The sequence below is a fragment of the Mobula hypostoma genome, chromosome 28, assembly GCF_963921235.1.
Source record: "Mobula hypostoma chromosome 28, sMobHyp1.1, whole genome shotgun sequence".
NCBI lineage: Eukaryota > Metazoa > Chordata > Chondrichthyes > Myliobatiformes > Myliobatidae > Mobula > Mobula hypostoma.
In genome coordinates this window covers 18,000,442-18,021,937 of record NC_086124.1, presented here as the reverse complement: position 1 = coordinate 18,021,937, position 21,496 = coordinate 18,000,442, and the positions used below count along the sequence as shown (strand labels likewise).

The 21,496-nt window shown below is 45.6% G+C and overlaps 1 protein-coding gene across 2 annotated transcripts in view; it reads right to left on the bottom strand.

Annotated features, from left to right (window-relative positions):
• The window catches only part of LOC134338833 (deleted in malignant brain tumors 1 protein-like), a 118,844-nt gene that overhangs the window by 33,429 nt on the left and 63,919 nt on the right, over positions 1-21,496 (bottom strand). Inside the window, exons 10-14 of one of the 2 annotated variants that reach the window (XM_063034936.1) lie at positions 20,692-21,006; positions 18,645-18,959; positions 16,586-16,900; positions 14,534-14,848; positions 12,175-12,489 (exon numbers count right to left, since the gene is read on the bottom strand). In XM_063034936.1, the coding sequence (XP_062891006.1) occupies positions 12,175-12,489; positions 14,534-14,848; positions 16,586-16,900; positions 18,645-18,959; positions 20,692-21,006 (1,575 nt within the window). The remainder of the gene's footprint in view (positions 1-12,174; positions 12,490-14,533; positions 14,849-16,585; positions 16,901-18,644; positions 18,960-20,691; positions 21,007-21,496) is intronic. The other variant, XM_063034937.1, reaches the window with a different exon arrangement.

Sequence of the window (21,496 nt, the reverse complement as noted above, 5' to 3'; positions counted from 1 at the left end):
TAATCTTAATGAAATATCTGTGACCTTAGTGGGTCATGACTAGACAAAGGTTACAGTGTTTTCCTCGGGGGAGAGCATTGAACGAGAGAATATTGTCACAAAATAATGCGGTTTTCATTTGAAATTGAGAGGCGTAGGAGTCTCTCCCAGCAGGTGGCGAATCTCTAAAATTCTGTAAGTCCAGATCAATCTGAAAGCTGCATTATTTGGATATTTAATATGGGAATATATGTTATTTGAATGGTCAGGAATTTGAACAACACAAGAAAGTAACGCTTTAAAGGATTTGCCTGGTTCTCTATCCAGTTTGATACCGTTTCTCCATTCTTGCTTCGGATACTACGGCATCTGGGTTCAAGTCATCCTCGTCAAGGATTCTCTTCAGATATGAACTCATTATCAGGTCCTCGAACTGCAGCATATGTATATCATCGCAGCAGAAATGCTGATCAAATCAGCTAGTTCCCAAGATGATCGGAAAAAAAATGAAGCCGGTGGGGTGAGTTCCAGGCATGAGACATTAGGATGCAGAAGGAAACCGGGTTGCAAATGCAGCACTCAAAGTCTATATCTCATTGCAAAGAATATAAGAAATACGCTGGATGGTCTTGTTGCACTTTAAAAAATTTTTCGCGTCTGATGTTGTGGACAACACTGTTTCATGGTTGAAATTGGAAGCCGAATGTCCTAGGTTGCACCTTTTACCGAAAAAATAGGAACATACACAGAGAGGGTGACTTGGCTCTGCAGTAAGTGAATGGCATCAAATGCTGAGAAAGATATGGCATAGTATAGGAAGATTTTAAACCTTTGTCCGTTCAATAATGAAAGGACCCTTGATGCATTACCGGCAGCTCTCCAAACAGTACTGGGATGTAGACTGTAGAATACAACGGAAACAGAAAAGCCGTGTCAAAAGGGCAATATTATGATAGACATGGAAGATCTCAACATGCAGGTAGATTAGGAAAATTTGGTTGTTAATAGATCTCGAGAGAATCAGTTTGTCGAGCGCAGCAGGACTTCAACATATTTGGTGTATGGGCACGAAAGCGGCAAAAGAAATACAATGCTGGAAGATGCATGATCATGCACTTTATTAGTAGAAGTAAACTGCAGATGTCACAATAGGGTGCTGGGAACGGACCGAAATGCGAGACGCAGACACTGAAGTACAAGGAACGGGACTTGACTAGAGTAGGGACGTGACAGGATACAGACAGGATCAGGGTCAACAACGCAGAGTTGGACTAGGGAAAGCAAGACCAAGGCTAGAAACCATGGACTGGGAGACAAGGCCTCGTCTCCGAGCCCGAGACTGGACAAGGACCCAGAACCTGGGTCATGCCTCGGGCTCGGACCCCAGAACCAGTCAAGGACATGACATGGCTTCAGGACAAGACGTGGCTGGGGTCTAGAGGCCTGAGCTTGGAGACAGGCTGGGGTCTTGGTCTTGAGGCTTGAGCTTGGAGACCGGCTGAGGTCTAGAGGCTTGGGTTCTTGGAACTTGGCTTGGGATCCTGAAGGCTTGGGTTCTTGGAGCTTGACTTGGGATCCTCGAGGCCTGGGTTCTTGGAGCTTGGCTTGGGATTTTGAGCTTGGCTGCCGGCTGGGGTCACGGAACATAGAACATAGAATAGTACAGCACAGTACAGGCCCGTCGGCCTACAATGTTGTGCTGACCCTCATAACCTGCCTCCCATATAAGCCGCCACCTTAAATTCCTCCATATACCTGTCTAGTAGTCTCTTAAACTTCTCTAGTGTATCTGCCTCCACCACTGACTCAGGTAGTGCATTCCACGCACCAACCACTCTCTGAGTCAAAAACCTTCCTCTAATATCCCCCTTGAACTTCCCACCCTTACTTTAAAGCCATGTCCTCTTGTATTGAGCAGTGGTGTCCTGGGGAAGAGGGGCTGGCTATCCACCCTATCTATTCCTCTTATTATCTTGTACACATCTATCAAGTCTCCTCTCATCCTCCTTCTCTCCAAAGAGTAAAGCCCTAGCTCCCTTAATCTCTGATCATAATCCATAGTCTCTAAAGCATGCAGCATCCTGGTAAATCTCCTCTGTACGTTTTCCAATGCTTCCACATCCTTCCTATACTTAGGCGACCAGAACTGGACACAATACTCCAAGTGTGGCCTAACCAGAGTTTTACAGATCTGCATCATTACATCGCAACTCTTAATCTTTATCCCACCACTTACGAAAGCTAACACCCCAGAAGCTTTCTTAACTACCTTATCCACCTGTGAGGCAACTTTCAGGGATCTGTGAACATCCCCAGATCCCTCTGCTCCTTCACACTACCAAGCATCGTGACATTTACTTTGTACTCTGCCTTGGAGTTTGTCCTTCCAAAGTGTCCACCTCACACTTCTCCGGGTTCAACCCCATCTGCCACTTCTCAGCCCACTTCTGCATTCTATAAGTGTCTCTCTGCAATCTTTGACAATCCTCTACACTATCTACAACACCACCAACCTTTGTGTCGTCTGCAAACTTGCCAACCCACCCTTCTACCACCACATCCAGGCCGTTAATAAAAATCACGAAAAGTTGAGGTCCCAGAACAGATCCTTGTGGGACACCACTGGTCACAATCGTCCAATCTGAATGTACTCCCTCCACCACGACCCTCTGCATTCTGCAGGCAAGCCAATTCTGAATCCAACTGGCCAAACTTCCCTGGATCCCGTGCCTTCTGATTTTCTGAATAAGCCTACCGTGTGGAACCTTGTCAAATGCCTTACTAAAATCCATAAGGATCACATCCACTGCACTACCCTCATCTATATGCCTGGTCACCTCCTCAAAGAACTCTATCAGGCTTGTTAGACACGATCTGCCCTTCACAAAGCCATGCTGACTGTCCCTGATCAGACCATGATTCTCTAAATGCCAGAGATCCTATCTCTAAGAATCTTTTCCAACAGCTTTCCCACCACAGACGTAAGGCTCACTGTTCTATAATTACCCGGACTATCCCTACGAACATTTTTGAACAAGGGGATGACATTCGCCTCCCTCCAATCCCCTGGTAGCATTCCCGTGGACAACGAGGACATAAAGATCCTAGCCAGAGGCTCAGCAATCTCTTCCCTCGCCTCATGGAGCAGCCTGGGGAATATTCCGTCAGGTCCCGGGGACTTATCTGTCCTAATGTATTTTAGCAACTCCAACACCTCCTCTCTTTTAATATCAACATGCTTCAGAAAATCAACCACACTCATATCGTCCTAACCATCATCAAGTTCCCTCTCATTGGTGAATACCGAAGAGAAGTATTCAGTGAGGATCTCGCTCACTTCCACAGCCTCCAGGCCGTCTTCCCACCTTTATCTCTAATCTGTCCTACCTTTACTCCTGCCATCCTTTTTTCTGTTAACATAATTGAAGAAGGTCTTGGGGTTTTCCTTTACCCTATTCGTCAAGGCCTTCTCGTACCTCTTTCTTGCTCTATTCAGCCACTTCTTAAGCTCCTTTCTTGCTTCCCTATATTCCTCAATAGACCCATCTGATCCTTGCTTCCTAATCCTCATGTATGCTGCCTTCTTCCACCTGACTAGATTTTCTACCTCACTTGTCACGCATGGTTCCTTCACCCTACCATTCTTTATCTTCCTCACCGGGACAAATTTATCCCTAACAGATCCCTGCAAGAGATCTCTAAACATCGACCACATGTCCATAGTACATTTCCCTGCAAAAACATCGTACAAATTCACACCCGCAAGTTCGAGCCTTACAGCCTCAGAATTTGCCCATCCTCTATTAAAAATTTTCCTGTCCTTTCTGATTCCATCCTTTTCCATGATAATGCTAAAAGCCAGGGAGCGGTGGTCACTGTTCCCCAGATGCTCACTCACTGAGAGATCTGTGACCTGACCCGGTTCATTACCAAGTACTAGATCTAGAATGACATTCCCCCTAATCGGCCTGTCCATATACTGTGACAGGAATCCGTCGTGGACACACTTAACAAACTCTGCCCCATCTAAACCCTTGGAACTAATCAGGTGCCAATCAATATCAGGGAATTAAAAGTCACCCATGATAACAACCCAGTTATTTTTCCACCTTTCCAAAATCTGTCTCCCAATCTGCTCCTCTGTATCTCTGCTGCTACCAGGGGGCCTATAGATCACCCCCAATAGAGTAACTGCTCCCTTCCTATTCCCGACTTCCTCCCAAACTGACTCAAATGAGTCTCCTGCTACATTACCCACCCTTTCTGTAGCTGTAACAGTATCCCTGACCAGTAATGCCACCCCTCCTCCCCTTTTTCCATCCTCTTTATCCCTTTTAAAGCACTGAAATCCTGGAATATTGTGAATCCATTCCTGGCCTGGTGCCAGCCAAGTCTCTGTAATGACCACTACATCATAATTCCATGTATATATCCAAGCTCTCAGTTCATCGCCTTTGTTCCTGATGCTTCTTGCATTGAGATACACACATTTCAGCCCTTCTTCCTTACTGTCTTTACACCGTTTATTCTGCTTCTCTTTCCTCAAAGCCTCTCTATATGTTAGATCTGGCTTTACTCCATGCACTTCTTTCACTGCTCTATCCCTCTGAGATCTTGAGTCTCGGGTACTTCGAGGCTTGGATATGGACTCTAAGCCAGAGACTGGGCAAGGACCCAGAACCTGGGACTTGACTCGGGTTCGGACTCCAGAACTAGGCTAGGACAAGACGAGGCTACAGGGCTGGACATGGATTGGGTGAGGAACTCCTGGGTAGGGCGCGGCACAAGGATTGGTAAAGGCACATGGACAGGATTCGGATAGGACTGGACTAGGCACGGGCTGGACGAGAGCCTTCAGAAGCACGGAGCCTTGGACTAGAAGAGACAGGTGCACGGAACACAGAGCCGGGACCCTTCCTTGGGAACAGGACGTAGAGCCGGGACTCATATACAGATCACTGAACATGAGGAGACGGATCCCAACGCAAGGTGGCGGCAAACGGCCGGACCCACCTAGCGAAGGCGTGGACACCAAGAGACAGTTCAATACTTCAAAAGACAGTTCTTTATTTAAACCTAACAAGGCTCCTCTCTTGCTCTGGCCGTAACACTTCAGTGGTACAGGGAGGGTATACATGCGGGGTATCCAGGCAAGGTGAGCAAGCAGGGTGTAAGGCCAGGTATCCAGGCCGGGAGTCAGACGAGGTATATAGGCAGAGAGTCAGGCGAGGGGGGGGGGGCGGGGAAGTGAGCAAGGGGAACAGAACAGTCCAGCGGGGAATCCCGGGTTTGCAGAGGTATTCATGTCTCAGCCCCATAACGAGAAACATGTGCCCACAACAGAAACTGGGGAGAACCAGAAACCTCGGAACAAGGAACCATGGACCGGACCGTGAACCGGAACGCGGATTTCACGGACCGGACTCCGGACTGTGACAGCAGACTATTTCTGAACAGGAGAAAATCCAAAACTCTGAGCTGCAAACGGATTGGGAGTTCGTTTACAGAGCACCCTAAAAGTTTATATGCAACTTATTCAAACGTCGACTTTTCCATAACTTCAATTGATTCTTTCTGACCTCATGAGTTTCTCCGGTATTGTGTGTTGCTGTGGCTCTACGTTATTGGATGACCTTTACTTTGTGTTTCCATTTAAGAAAGTGAGTTCCGACGTGATCCCGATAAAACTGAAGAAATGCGGTTAACGAATAATTACAATTTCATGTATTGCATACAGGTTTATTACCGGTCATTCCTTATATTTTCTCATCCGATGCACCCAGGACTATATCAGTCTGGAATATTCACCTGTATGTGCAACCAGCTAAGATATAAACTTTGCCAAATGAAATACGTCAGCAGTTTAAGCGACAGAACAAATGTTAATTAAGTCGTGCCTGCCTCAACAATGTCATCGATCAGTACATAAATTCACATAGTTTTTCCCGCAGCAACTGGAAGTGGGTGGGTTATTTTTTTAAATATTGCGTCTTCCTTATTCCCAATAGAGACATAGAAGGACTAATCACTGTGGAAGGCACTAGAAGTATGCCAGATTTTTAAAGGCGTGAATGAAGAGAAATGAATGTAGTTTCCATTACAAAGAAGAAGTTGCTCAAATAGTTGAAAATCCTAAGGAAAAATTACTCATCCTTAAGAGGTGAACTGCACTGTAGGCTCCTGAAAGAGGCAGCAGAAGAGACTGTGAAGGAACTAGTAATGATTTTTCCTACAAAAATAAATTGGACTCCGGCATGGTGCAAGAGAACTGGAAAATTGCATTTGTCACTCCACTCGTTATCAAAGGAGAAGGGCAGCAGAAAGGAAATTATAGACCAGTTATCCTAACCTCAGTGTTTCTGAAGATGTTGGAGTCAATTGTTAACAGAGAGGTTATGGACTACTTGGTGACACAGGACAAGATAGGACAAAGTCAGCATGGTTGCCTTTAGGGTAAGTCATATCTGGTGAACGTATCGGAATTCTATGAGGCGATAGCAAATAGGATACATAAAGCAGGTGCAATTTGTGTTGTATATTTGACCTATCAGAACGACTTTGACAAGATTACATGCATGAGCCTGCTTACCAAGATAAGATCCCGTGCTAATAAGGTAAAGTTACTGGCAAAGTTAGAACATGCCTGATTGGTAGGAGGCAGCGACTGCGATTCAGAGGATGCTTTTTTCTGGTTGGCTGCAGTGACTAGTGGTATTCCGTAGCTGTCGATGTCGGGACCACTTCTATTTATTCAATATATCAATGATTCGAAAATGGAAAAGATAGTTTTGTTGTCAAGTTTGCAGATAATACGAAGCAGGATGGAGGCTAGATAGTGTTGACGTACCTGGTAGACTGCAGAAGGACAGAGAGAAATTAGATGTATGGGCGAAAAAGTGGCAAATAAACAAAATGTTGGACAATGTATTGTCATGCACGTTGTTAATAGAAATAAATGTGCTGACTATTTTCTAAACGGGGAAAAATCCAAAATTCTGAGATGCAAACGGACTTGGGAGCTCTTGTGCGGAACACCCTAAAGGTTTACTTACAGGTTGAGCCGATGGTTAGGAAGGGAAATGGGATATTTGCATTCGTTTGAAGAGGTGTAGAATACTGAAACAGGAATATGATGCTGAGGCTTTATAAGGTACTGGGAAGGCCTCACCCTGAGTGCTGTTTACAGTTTTGGGCTCGTCATCTGAGGATAGATGTGCTGGCACTGGAGAGAGTTCAGATGAGGTGCACAAGAAAAGTTCTGGGAATGACAGGGTTATCATACGCAGAACATTTGGTGGCTCTGGATTGGTGCTGAAATTCAGAAGGATGAAGGGGAATCTCACTGAAGCCTAATGGATGTTGAAGAGCACAGACAGAGTAGGTGTGGAAAGGGTAAGTAACATGGTGGGGGATTCTAGGAGAAGAGAGCACAGCTTGAGGATGGAGGGGCGTCCATTTAAAACAGAGATAGGGAAGCGTACTTAGACTGAGGGTAGTGAATTTGTGGAATGAGTGGAGGCCAGGTCGTCGGTTGTACTTCTGGTAGAGATTGATAGTTTCTTGATTGGCCACGGCATCAAAGGGTACAAGGCGAAGGTCGATGAAAAGGGAGGGGGCGTGGAATTAACCACGATGAATTTCGGATCTTCCTCCATGGGTCAATGGCCTATTTCTGCTCTTATATCTTATGTTCAATAGAGACGGATGTCAGTGAATAATGCAATTCTGCTTCCCCTGTACTGAAATATGTTAAGTCTTCACGCCAACAAACAGCAGTCCATATATCAGACAATAATAGTTCAACCCACATCAAATGCGCTGCAGTGGAATGAGCTATTAATATTTACTGCACACGGTTTCCGTCAGTCAGCGGAAGTAGTTCTGTGGAGGGATACTGTGCTGCAAACTGACGACAAGATCTGTCTTTCTATGCTGTCATGGCAAACAACAAAGCAGGTCCAATGCCCTGGTTTATATTTTTACTGTTATGCTCTATGTACTTCCTTTAGCAGTCATGTAGGAGCAGGCTTTTCTGTTCTCTGCTGGTTTGGGTTATCGGTGAAGATAGGAGATGGGGAGAAATCCAATTAGAATGGTAGAACTGATTGTGGGTTCTCTGGTGAGGGACACTGAAATTAGGCTTGGGCTGTTGTTCGGCGGGAAATGAAGGCGGAAGCGCTGGAAGGAAGAGGTCGTAGAATACCAGTTGTACATTTTGCTTTTGGGCAACGAATACCCTTTGAATTTCCTCTTTTAATTCGGTATATTTGTGGTGTTTTTCGTTAATTGATTTTGGTAAATTATGTGTTTGTGGAATTACATATATCTATAAAGTCACTTGTTTGTGCCTGCTTATCCAGTTGCTTATTCTGTTTTATACCGGTACTTATTCTATCATGGGGTCATAGAAAACTTTAGCACAACAGCGGGCTGTTCCGCCCATTGAGTTCCTATCGAACCATTTAAACTGCCCACTCCTAACGAGAACAACACCGTAACCATCCATGCACCTATCTTAACTTCTCATAGACGGTGAAATCGAGTTCGCATGCGCAACTTTAGTTTGCAGGTTGTTCCACATTTCATGACCCTCTGAATGAAGACATTTCCACTCGAGTTCCCCTTAAACGTTTTACATTTCATTCTGTACTCATGACCTCTAGTTTTTATTCCCACCCAACCTGCGAGAAGAGCTTGCTTACATTTACGAATCTTCTACCTGTAAAGAATAAAGTCCTAACCGATGCAATCTTTGCAACATATCTAGAACTTCAGCAAATTTGTGTCATTGTGTTGTGAAGCGTACATTGACTGAATGCATTATGGTCTGGCAAGAAGCACCAATACCATTAAAGGGAAATTCCTAAAAAAAAAGTAATATATACGGCCAAATCCATCAAGAGTAAAGTCCTTCCCTCTATTGAACATATCAACACGACGTGATATCGCAGGAAAACAGCATCAATCGCAAGGCAATCCCATCACCCTGGTCATGCACACTTCTTGCTGCTGCCATCAGGGAAAAGGAAAAAGAGCCTCAAGACTCACACCGCTAGGTTCAGGACATTTATTACTCATGAACGACGAGGCTCTTGAACTAAGGGGTTTAACCACTCAACTCACTGGCCCTTTCACTGAACTGTTCTCTTAACCTCCGGACACGATTTCAAGGACTCATCACCTTCCCAACCATGTTTTTGGTATTAACTACTTATTTGCTATTGTTGTAGTATTTTTATATTTTCTCAGTATGAATTGGTAAATCATCAAGTACGGCCATAGTCAAGGTCATTCATTGCACATTCACGAGAAAATCTGAAGATGCTGGAAATCCAAATACAGGAGGGATGACATGTACGAAAGAAACGGTTGCATTTGACCCCGAGAGAGACAAGTCTTCTCTCGGGCTGGTTTGTTAGAGCTGTTGGGAAGAGTTAAAACTAATTTAGCATTGGGATGGGTAACGAGGTGAAGAGTCTCAGGATACAATGGGTGTTAAAACAACGAAAGTAGCGTACTGTTAAGAAGGACAGGCAGATGATCGGACAAAATGCAGCCAGCAAGGTGAGTATCAGTACATTAGTATGCAAAATAAAAACAAGTTGCGAATACTGTACTCAAAACATTATATAGAACCATAGAAACTACAGCACAGAAACAGGCACCTTGGCCCTTCTTGGCTGTGCCGAACCATTTTATGCTTGGTCCCACTGACCTGCACACGGACCATATCCCTCCATACACCTCCCATCCAAGTATCTGTCCAATTTATTCTTAAATGTTAAAAAAGAACCCGCATTTACCACCTCGTCTGGCAGCTCATTCCATACTCCCACCGCTCTCTGTGTGAAGAAGCCCCCACTAATATTCCCTTTAAACTTTTCCCGCCTCACCCTTAACCCATGTCCTCTGGTTTTTTTCTCCCCTTGCCTCAGTAGAAAAAGCCTGCTTTCATTCACTCTATCTATACCCATCATAATTTTATATACCTCTATCAAATCTCCCCTCATTCTTCTACGCTCCAGGGAATAAAGTCCTAACCTATTCAACCTTTCTCTGTAACTGAGTTTCTCAAGTCCCGGCAACATCCTTGTAAACCTTCTCAGCACTCTTTCAACCTTATTTATATCCTTCCTGTAATTTGCTGACCAAAACTGAACACAATACTCCAGATTCGGCCTCACCAATGTCTTATACAACCTCATCATAACATACCAGCTCTTATATTCAATACCTCGATTAATAAAGGCCAATGTACCAAAAGCTCTCTTTACGACCCTATCTACCTGTGACGACACTTTTAGGGAATGTTGTATCTGTATTCCCAGATCCCTCTGTTCCACTGCACACCTCAGTGCCTTACCATTAACCCTGTATGTTCTACGTCGGTTTGTCCTTCCAACGTGCGATACCTCGCACTTGTCAACACTGAGGTTGTCTACAAGAAGAGTCAGAGCCGTCTCTATTTCCTGAGGAGACTGAGGTTAATTAACATCTGTCAGACGATGCTGAGAATATTCTACGAGACTGTGGTGGCCAGTGCTATCATGTTTGCTGTTGTGTGCTGGGGCAGCAGGCTGAGGGTAGCAGACACCAACAGAATCAACAAACTCATTCGTAAGGCCGGTGATGTTGTGGGGATGGAACTGGACTCTCTGACGGTGATGTCTGAAAAGATGATGCTGTCCAAGTTGCATGTCATCTTGGACAATGTCTCCCATCCACTACATAATGTATTGGATGGGCACAGGGGTGCATTCAGCCAGAGACTCATTCCACCGAGATGCAACACAGAGCGTCATAGGAAGTCATTCCTGCCTGTGGCCATCAAATTTTACAACTCCTCCCTTGGAGAGTCAGACACCCTGAGCCAATAGACTGGTCCTGGACTTATTTCCTGGCATAATTTACATATTACTATTTAATTATTTATGGTTTTATTACTATTTAATTATTTATGGTGCAACTGTAACGAAAACCAATTTTCCCCGGGATCAATAAAGTATGACTATGACTACGACTATGACTATATAGTATAGCAGGTGAAACGTGAAGTTGTTGGGGTAACTGCAAGCCTGTGTCTTTGCAATTGGCTTGCTCGTGCTGCGTGCTCGATGGCGGGCGCCGTTGATTTTCTTTTGCAGTGGGGGAGTAGGGGCGATAGTTGCTTGCTGCTGCTTATGCGCGGGAGGGAGGGGAGATGGTGGGGCAACTTTGCGGTTCTAGCATTTAACTGTCGTTCATTCTTTAGGGCACTTCTCTGTTTTCGTAGTTAGTTGCGAAGGAAAAGCATTTCAAGATGTATATTGTATAGATTTTTCTGACATTAAATTGAAACTTTTAACAATGAACCTTTGAAAAAAATGTGACATAGGATAGGAAGATGTTGAGTCCTTATCGGTTGAGTAACAAAACTGCAATTTAAAAGGACTCTGATGGTAGTATATGCAGCTTTACAAAGATTAACTGTAAAATACAATGGAAATAGAAATAACTTATCAAAAGCGCAATGTTATGATACGAATGGGAAATGTCAACATGCATCTAGATTGGAAAAACTAGGTTGTTAATAGATCTCGAGAGAAAGAATTTGTCGAGTTCAGAAGTGCTTAGACAGATTTTGAGCATGGGCATGTGGGCGGCAAATGAAAGATAACGTTGGAAAAATGCGTGGAGTTGCACGTTATTAATAGAAATAATTCTGCAGACTATTTTCTAAACAGAGTAAAATCCAAACTTCTGAGGTGCAAAGGGATTTCGGAGTACTTGTATAGAATATGCTGAAAGCTTACAAGTAGCTTATGAAAGGGTGTTCCTACGTGAACCTCATAAAACTAAAGGAATCACGCTAGAAATAATAGCAATTTCCTGTTTTGCATATATTTATTACCGGTCATTCCTATATTTTCTGATCTGATCCATCTAGCCCTATATGCATCTGGAGTCGTCACCTATATGAGAGACCAAATAGAATTTAAATCATTGCCGACTGAAACACTCCAGCACTTTAAGGGCCATAGAACAACCACTGATTAATTAGTGCCCACCTCAACACCGACAAGGATCAGAACATAAATTCACATCGTTTTACCTACAATGACTGGAAGTGGCTGGGCTAATTATTAAACGATAAAGTCTTCGTTATTCCCAATAGCGAGAAAGAAGGAAGAACGATTTTCTTAACTCCATGCCTACCTTCTGTACAAATCACTCCCGCATCCTCGTGGTGACCACAGTTATGAATACCCCACCCTGGGAAGGAACATTCCTCAAGGGCGGATTCATTTCCATTGCATGCAACATTATCCATCCAGATATTCCCGCTACCTTGCCCGAAGTGTGCTCCCGTTATTGCTGATACGCCAGAGGGACAACCCAACTGATTGCAGACAACTTTGGCGTCGTCAGTGCCCCAGCCATCGTCGCATACCGTTCCCCATTGTGCATTATACCGCACCTCCACTCTCCCTGAACAGCGATCGCTGCCGCCTTCCAGTCTTATACCGATCTCTGAAATGACATACAAAGAAGAAATTACTCTGGGACAAGGAGATAACTGTATTTATTGCAGTGCCGCTTACAGGTAGGTTCAATTCCACGTTTTTTGCAATAACATATCATGTTATTGTTTACTCAAGTTGAGCCACTATTGTTGGAGCAGTGAAATTTGCCACCGGAAGAGCAAACAGATGATTGGACAAAATGCAGCGAGCAGGGTGAGTATTAATGCATCAGGATACAGAATTTTCAAAAAGTTGCAAATACTGTACATGGCTGGAAATACAAGACACAAACGCCTATATTTCATTGCAACGAATATAAGAAATAAGTTCGATGATCGGATTGCACATTTACAAATTAACGTGTATGATGTCACTGTATGATTTACAGATATGTTCAATTCCACGTTCCTGGACATGACGCCACATGTGAATGTTTGCTCATGCCAAGACATTATTGTTTGACCGGTCTGTGTTGGGATAGGCCAGCTATGAGAGTGGTATTGAAAGGCGGTGTTTGAAAGGACTCTTCACACAGAAGAGACACTGGCTCTGAGTAACTTGATAGTTGTACACACTGTCGTTGAAAAGGCCTTTGCGAGTTATGCATTTCGGATATTGGAGCCTTGAGAGCCCCACGGACAACTGCATGAGAGTGAGGTGCATCCCGCTGCGCTAATGGAAGGCCTTGCTACGGATCGGGAACAGCAGCTTCAGGAGCTTCGGCACGTACGGGAGAGTGAGAAGATCGTCCATCGCAGTTGCTGGGAAGTATCCTCAACTATGCTGCAGGAGCCTGATAACTGAGTGATTGTCAAAGAAAGAATCGGACGGTGAATAGGCAGTTCGCTCAGAGCAGCTCTTGGGTAATCCCCCTGAATAATTATTTTTCCTATAGGCTCTCAGTGGAATTCCACCGAGACCAGGTGGGTCGCACTGAGCATAGGTTGCAGAAGGCAAAGAGCAGGAGTTGGGAGCTGCTGGGAGAGGTGATTCAATACCAGAGGGATCGAAATAATTTCCGTTGTCGTGATCGGGACACATGAATAATGTGTTGCCTCCCTGGTGCCAGGGTAAGGGAGGACATTAATCGAGTGCATAGCATTGTGGAGGGGAGGGGAGCAGCCAGATATCTCGGTAAAAAAGGGGTTCCGCAGAGAACATTTAATGAACTAGACAGAAAGTTGACACGCAGGTCTTTTAAGATTACTGCCAGTGACACTCGCCAGTGACGACAAAGACAGAATGATTTGCAGATAAATGCGTAGCTGAGAATTTGAAGAACTGGGGGCATTGCTTCAGGTTCCTGGATCATGGATTTTCTTCTGCGGGACACATGTGACAAACGGGAAGGTTTGCAGCTGAAGTATCTAGGAACCAATGTTCTCGAGCACTGGTTTCTTAAAGCTATTGCGGGGTGTGTTCTTCAACTAATTTTGCTGGGCGGTGGAAACCGAAGAGAATCGGTTCAGGAAAGAGGGCTAGGGTGCGGTATAAGAGCAACGACAACATGCAGTCTGACTGTTAGGAAGGTCGGGCAGTTAATCGAACAAAATGGCTGCCAGCATAGACAGTATCAGTGCATCAGGGATGCAGAATCAAAAAGGGCTTCAATCCTGTACTCAACCTCATAGAAATTATAAGAATGGAAAGTGCACACTTATTATCATGCCTACAGGGACAGATGTCGGTGAATATCTAATTTCTGCTCCTCCTGCACAGAAAACACTGGTTAGTTTTCCGCTAACAGCAGTCCATGCGCTAGTAAATACAATCATAACCCACATCACATGCAGTGCAGTAGAATCAACTGCAGTATTTGCTGCACAAACGTTTTTCATCAGCCAGCAAATATCGTCGTATGAAGGCATATTTTCGTCAAACATGTCGATGAAATTTCTATCTGTATGCCGTCATGTAAGGAATGTGTAAATAAATTCACATCGTTTTGTCCACAGCAACTGCATTCGCTGGCCAAATTATTAAAATAAGCGTCTTCGTTATTCCCAATAGAAGGAAAAAAGGAATAAAGAGATTCTGAGTTCTATGCCTACCTTCTGTACAATTCACTCCCGCATCCTCTCCGTGACCGCAGTTATTAATCCCCCATCCTCGGAAGGAACAATCCCGTAGGGCGGATTCATTTCCATTGCACGCAACATCATCCATCCAGATATTCCCGCTGCCTTGCCCGAAGCGTGCCCCCGTTACTGCTGCTGCGGCAGAGGGACAGCCCAACTGATTGCAGACAACCTTGGCGTCGGCAATGCCCCATCCATCGTCGCATACCGTTCCCCATTGTGCATTGTGCCGCACCTCCACTCTCCCTGAACAGCGATCCCTGCCGCCTACCAGCCTGATATCGGGTTCTGCAATAACATTCACAGAAGAAATTATTCTGACACACAAAAATAAGTGTATTTTACGTAGTGTCGCCTACGGTTATGTTCAATTACTCGGTCTGGCCATAAGGCCACATGTGAAAGTTTGCTCAAACCAAGGTATCATTCCTTGACAAGTGATTGTCGGTATATGTTAGCAGTTGGAGTGGGTTTGTCAGGTGTTTTCTGAAAGGAATCTTCGTTCCGAGCGAGGCACTAGCTCTGAGTAAATTGACAGGGTACCCATTGTAATTTAATAGACTTTAGCGTGTTATTCACAGCGGATGTTGGATCTTGGGAGCCCCACGTGCCACTAAATGAACCTGAGCTGCCTCCAGCTGCCGCTTCTGGAAGAGCGTGTTACAGATCGTGAGCAGCAGCTCCAGGACCTTCGGCATGTACCGGAGAGTGAGAGCATCGTCCATCGGAGGTTCTGAGAAGTCTTCTCAAGTTTTTTGCCGGAACCTGAAAATTGTGCGACCGTCAGGGCTAGGAATTGAACGGTGAATAAGCAGTTAGCTCAGAGCAGCTCTTGGGTGGTTCCCCTGAATAAGTAGTACATCGCTTTGTATACTATTTTGGGATACACTCTCAGTGGAATCCTAGCCGTACCAGGTTGGTCGCACAGAGAATGGGCTGCAGAAAAGAAAGAGGGAGAATTTGGAGCGGTTGAGAAGGGGTCATAATACTCATGGGGATCTAAAAACCTTCCGTTGATGTGAACGCGAGACAAGGCTAATCTGTGGCCTCCGAGCTGCCAGGGTAAGGGACAACTCTAATCGCGTACATAGCACTGTGGAGGGTTGCGATGCAAACAGATGTCTTGATACAAACAGCTTCCGCAGAGAGAATTTGAAGATCTAGACAGAAGGCTGAGACGCAGGGCATTAAGGATTACAGCCCGTTATACGAGCCAGAGAGAGTGAAACCAGAATGATTTGGCAGATAAGTACGTAGCTGACAAATTGGAGAAGGGGGCGCTGCTTCACGTTCCTGGATCATTGGGATCTCTTCTGGGGAACATATGACCTGTAGAAAAGGGAACGGGTGCAGCGGATGCATCTGAGTACCAATATTCTCGGACAGTCGTTTCCTAAAGCTATCGGTGTGGGAGGGGTGTGTTATATTAATTTTTCTGGACGGTGGAACCCGAAGCGATTCAGCTCAGATTGCGGTGGGGGTTGTTATACGAACCAATACAACGTGAAGTCAGACTGTGAGGAAGGGGAAGGTAGTGGATTGAACAAAAATGATGCCAGCAGAGAGTCTATGAGTGCATGAGAGATGAAGAATCAAAAAAGGTTTCAGTACTGTGCTCAACATCTTATCAATTATAACGATAGAGTGTGCTCACACATTATCACGCTTACACAGAGAGATGTTAGTGAACATCTCAGCTCTGCTCCTCCTCCACTAACAGCAGTCTCTAGGCCAGTCAGTACCATCACAATCGACATGACATGCAGTGCAGTAGAATCACCTGCGATATTCACTGCGCAAACGGCTCTCGTCAGCCAGCGAATATCGTCGTATGAAGGCATATTGTTCTCAAACGGGCCGATGAAATTTTCTTTTTGCGTGTCCTCATTTAAGGATGAGTAAATAAATTCACATCGTTTTACTCATGGCAACTGCAAGTGGCTGGCCAAATTATTAAAATAAGCGTCTTCGTTATTCCCAATACAGGGAAAAAAGGAACAAAGAGATTCTGAGTTCTATGCCTACCTTCTGTACAATTCACTCCCGCATCCTCTCCGTGACCGCAGTTATTAATCCCCCATCCTGGGAAGGAACATTCCCAAAGGGCGGATTCATTTCCATTGCATGCGATATCATCCATCCAGATATTCCCGCTGCCTTGCCCGAAGCGTGCCCCCGTTATTGCTGCTGCGCCAGAGGGACAGCCCAACTGATTGCAGACAACCTTAGCGTCGGCAATGCCCCATCCATCGTCGCATATCGTTCCCCATTGTGCATTGTGCCGCACCTCCACTCTCCCTGAACAGCGATCGCTGCCGCCTACCAGCCTGATATCGGGTTCTGGAATGACATTCAGAGAAGAAATTATTCTGACACACAGAAATAACTCTGTTTAAGGAAGTGTCTCTTCCACATATCTTCAACGCCACGTTCCTGGCCATCACGCCACATGATAACGTTTGCTCAAGTCGAGGCACCATTCTTTGAACAGTGGTTTTTGGTGGATGTCAGCAGTGGGAGTGGGTTCTCCAGCTATTTTCTGAATGGAATCTTGGGCACGAACGAGGCACTAGCTCTGGGTAACTTGACAGGGGTACCCACTGTAATTTAAAAAGCATTTGCATGTTATTCACGGCGGGTGTTGGAGACCTAGGAGCCCGACTTGCAAATACATGAGCCTGAATTGCATTCAGCTACCGCTACTGGAAGAGCATGTTACAGATCGGGAACCGCTGCTCCCGGACCTTCGGCTTGTACAGGAGAGTGGGAGGATCGGCCATCGGACGTTCTGAGAAGTTTGTTCCACTATTTTGCAGGAACCGGAAAACTGTGCGACTGTCAGGGGAAGGAAATGAACGGTGAATAAGCAGTTAGCTCAAAGCAGCTCTTAGGTGGTTCCCATGAATAATAAGTACTTATTTTGGACACTATTTTTGGGATACCCTTTCAGTGGAAGGACACCGAGATCAGGTGTGTCGCATAGGGAATGGGTTGCAGAAGATAAAGTGGGAGAATTGGGAGCGGTACGGGGGGTGGTGTCTTAATACTCAAGGGTCCGAGAAAAGTTCCATTGAAGTGAACAGGACACACGTATAATCCGTTGCCTGCGAAGTGCCAGGGTAGGGGACAGATCTAATCGCGTCCAGTGCGTTGTGCAGGCGGAGGGGGATCAGCCAGATGTCCTGCTACAAAGGGGTTCGACGGACAACATTTAAAGAGCTAGACGGAACGCTGAAACGAGGACATTTAGCATTACTGCCCATTAAACGTGCCAGTGAGGGTAAAAACAGGAAGATCTGGCAGATAGATGTATAGTTGAGAAATTGGAGAAGGTGGGGGAGGCGGCACTTCAGGTTTCTGGATCATTGGGATTTCTTCAGGGGAACATATGACCTGTTCAAAAGGGCAACGGTGCAGTAGAAGCATCTGGGGACCAATGTTCTCGCACAGTCGTTTCCTAAAGCTATTGGTGGGGGAAGGGTGTTGAATTAGTTTTTCTGGGCCGTCGACACCGAAGTGAATTAGCTCAGGTTGCGGTTCGGTGCTTTTACGAACAAATACACCGTGCGGTCAGACTGTGAGGAAGGGGGTGTAGTGGATTGAAGAAAAAAGCTGCCAGCTGAGACAATATGCGTGCAGTAGGGATGGACAATCAAAAAAGGCTTTGGTACTGTGCTCAGCGTCTTATCAATTATAACAGTAGAGTGTGCTCACGGATTATCACGTTTACACAGTTCGATGTCAGGGAACATCTTAGCTCTGCTCCTCTTCCACGAACAGCAGTCCATAGGCCAGTCAATACAATTATAAGCTAAATCACATGGTGTGCAGTAGAATCACCTGCAATATTCACTGCACAAACGTCTTACGTCAGCCAGCGAATATCGTCGTATGAAGGCATATTTTCGTCAAATATGTCGACGAAATTTCTATTTGTATGCCGTCATGTAAGGAAAGAGTAAATAAATTCACATCGTTTAAACCACAGCAACTGCAAGTCGCTGGCCAAATTATTAAAATAAGCGTCTTCGTTATTCCCAATGGAGGGAAAAAAGGAACAAAGAGTTTCTTCGTCCTTGCCTACCTTCTGTGCAATTCACTCCCGCATCCTCTCCGTGACCGCAGTTATTAATCCCCCATCCTCGGAAGGAACATACCCAAAGGGCGGATTCATTTCCATTGCATGCGATATCATCCATCCAGATATTCCCGCTGCCTTGCCCGAAGCGTGCCCCCGTTATTGCTGCTGCCCCAGAGGGACAGCCCAACTGATTGCAGACAACCTTGGCGTTGTCAGTGCCCCATCCATCGTCGCATACCGTTCCCCATTGTGCATTGTGCCGCACCTCCACTCTCCCTGAACAGCGATCGCTGCCGCCTACCAGCCTGATATCGGGTTCTGTAATGACATTCAGCGAAGAAGTTATTCTGACACACAGAAATAACTGCATTTTACGAAGTGTCGCTTCCACATATGTTCAACGCCACGTTCCTGGCCATCATGCCACATGATAACGCTTGCTCAAGTCAAGGCCCCATTCTTTGAACAGTGGTTTCTGGTGGATGTCAGCAGTGGGCGTTGGTTTGTCAGGTATTTTCTGAATGTAATCTTCGGCACGAATGAGGTACTAGCTCTGGGTAACTTGACAGGGGTACCCACTGAAATTTAAAAGGCATTTGCGTGTTATTCACGGCGGGTGTTGGAGACTTCGGAGCGCTGCTTGCAACTGCATTCAGCTGCCGCTGCTAGAAGAGCATATTACAGATCGGGAGCAGCTGCTCCCGGACCTTCGGCTTGTACCGGAGAGTGGGAGGATCGTCCATCGGACGTTCTGAAAAGTTTGTTCAAGTATTTTGCAGGAACCGGAAAACTGTGCGACTGTCAGGGGAAGGAAATGAACGGTGAATAAGCAGTTAGCTCAAAGCAGCTCTTGGGTAGTTCCCATGAATAATAAGTACATATTTTGGACACTATTTTTGGGATACCCTCTCAGTAGAAGGACACTGAGATCAGGTGGGTCGCATAGAGTATGGGTTGCAGAAGATAAAGTGAGAGAATTGGGAGTGGTACGAGGGGTGGTGTCTTCATACTCAGGGGTCCGAGAAAAGTTCCATTGAAGTGAACAGGACACACGTACAATCTGTTGCCTGCGAAGTGCCAGGGTAGGGGACAGCTCTAATCGCGTCCAGTGCGTTGTGCAGGCGGAGGGGGAGCAGCCAGATGTCCTGCTACAAAGGGGTTTTATAGAACTAGACGGAACGCTGAAACGCAGGACATTTAGCATTACTGCCCATTAAACGTGCCAGTAAGGGTAAAAACAGGAAGATCTGGCAGATAGATGTATTGTTGAGAAAGAGGAGAAGGTGGGGGAGGCGGTGCTTCAGGTTTCTGGATCATTGGGATTTCTTCAGGGGAACATATGACCTGTACAAAAGGGCACCGGTGCAGTACAAGCATCTGGGGACCAATGCTCTCGCACAGTCGTTTCCTAGAGCTATTGGTGGGGGAAGGGTGTTAAATTAGTTTTTTCTGGGCCGTCAACACCGAAGTGAATTAGCTCATGTTGCGGTTCGGTGTTTTTACGAACAAATACAGCGTGCAGTCAGACTGTGAGGAAGCGAGTGTAGTGGATTGAACAAAAAAGCTGCCAGCTGAGACAATATGCGTGCAGTAGGGATGGACAATCAAAAAAGTCTTTGGTACTGTGCTCAACGTCTTATCAATTATAACAGTAGAGTGTGCTCACGGATTATCACGTTTACACAGTGCGATGTCAGTAAACATCTCAGCTCTGCTCCTCCTCCACTAACAGCAGTCCATAGGCCAGTCAATACAATTAGAAGCTACATCACATGGTGTGCAGTAGAATCACCTGCAATATTCACTGCACAAACGTCTTTCGTCAGCCAGCGAATATCGTCGTATGAAGGCATATTTTCGTCAAACATGTCGATGAAATTTCTATCTGTATGCCGTCAGGTAAGGAATAAGTAAATAAATTCACATCGTTTTACCCAGAGCAACTGCAAGTCGCTGGCCAAATTATTAAAATAAGCAGCTTCGTTTAGCGTCTCCGTTATTCCCAATAGAGGGAAAAAAGGAACAAAGAGATTCTGAGTTCTATGCCTACCTTCTGTACAATTCACTCCCGCATCCTCTCCGTGACCGCAGTTATTAATCCCCCATCCTCGGAAGGAACAATCCCGTAGGGCGGATTCATTTCCATTGCATGCAACATCATCCATCCAGATATTCCCGCTGCCTTGCCCGAAGCGTGCACCCGTTATTGCTGCTGCGCCAGAGGGACAGCCCAACTGATTGCAGACAACCTTGGCGTCGTCAGTGCCCCATCCATCGTCGCATACCGTTCCCCACCGTGCTTTGTACCGCACCTCCACCCTCCCGGAACAGCGATCGCTGCCGCCTTCCAGCCTGATATCGGGTTCTGCAATGACATTCACAGAAGAAATTATTCTGACACACAGAATTAACTGTATTTTACGCAGTGTCGCTTCTGGATACGTTCAATTCCACGGTCCTGGCCATAACGCCACATGTTAACGTTTGCTCAAACCAAGATATCACTCTTTGACAAGTGATTGTCGGTATATGTCAGCAGTGGAAGTGTGTTTGTCAGGCGCTTTCTGAATGGAATCTTCGGCCCGAACGAAGCACTAGCTCTGGGTAACATGTCAGGGTACCCATTGTAATTTAAAAGGCATTTGCGTGTTATTCACGGCGGGTGTTGGATATTGGGAGCCCCACGTGCTACTTAATGAACCTGAGCTGCGTCCATCTGCCGCTTCTGGAAGAGCGTGTTACAGATCCTGAGCAGCAGATCCAGGACCTTCGGCATGTGCCGGAGAGTGAGAGGATAGTCCATCGGAGGTTCTGAGAAGTCTTCTCAGGTATTTTGCCGGAACCTGAAAATTTTG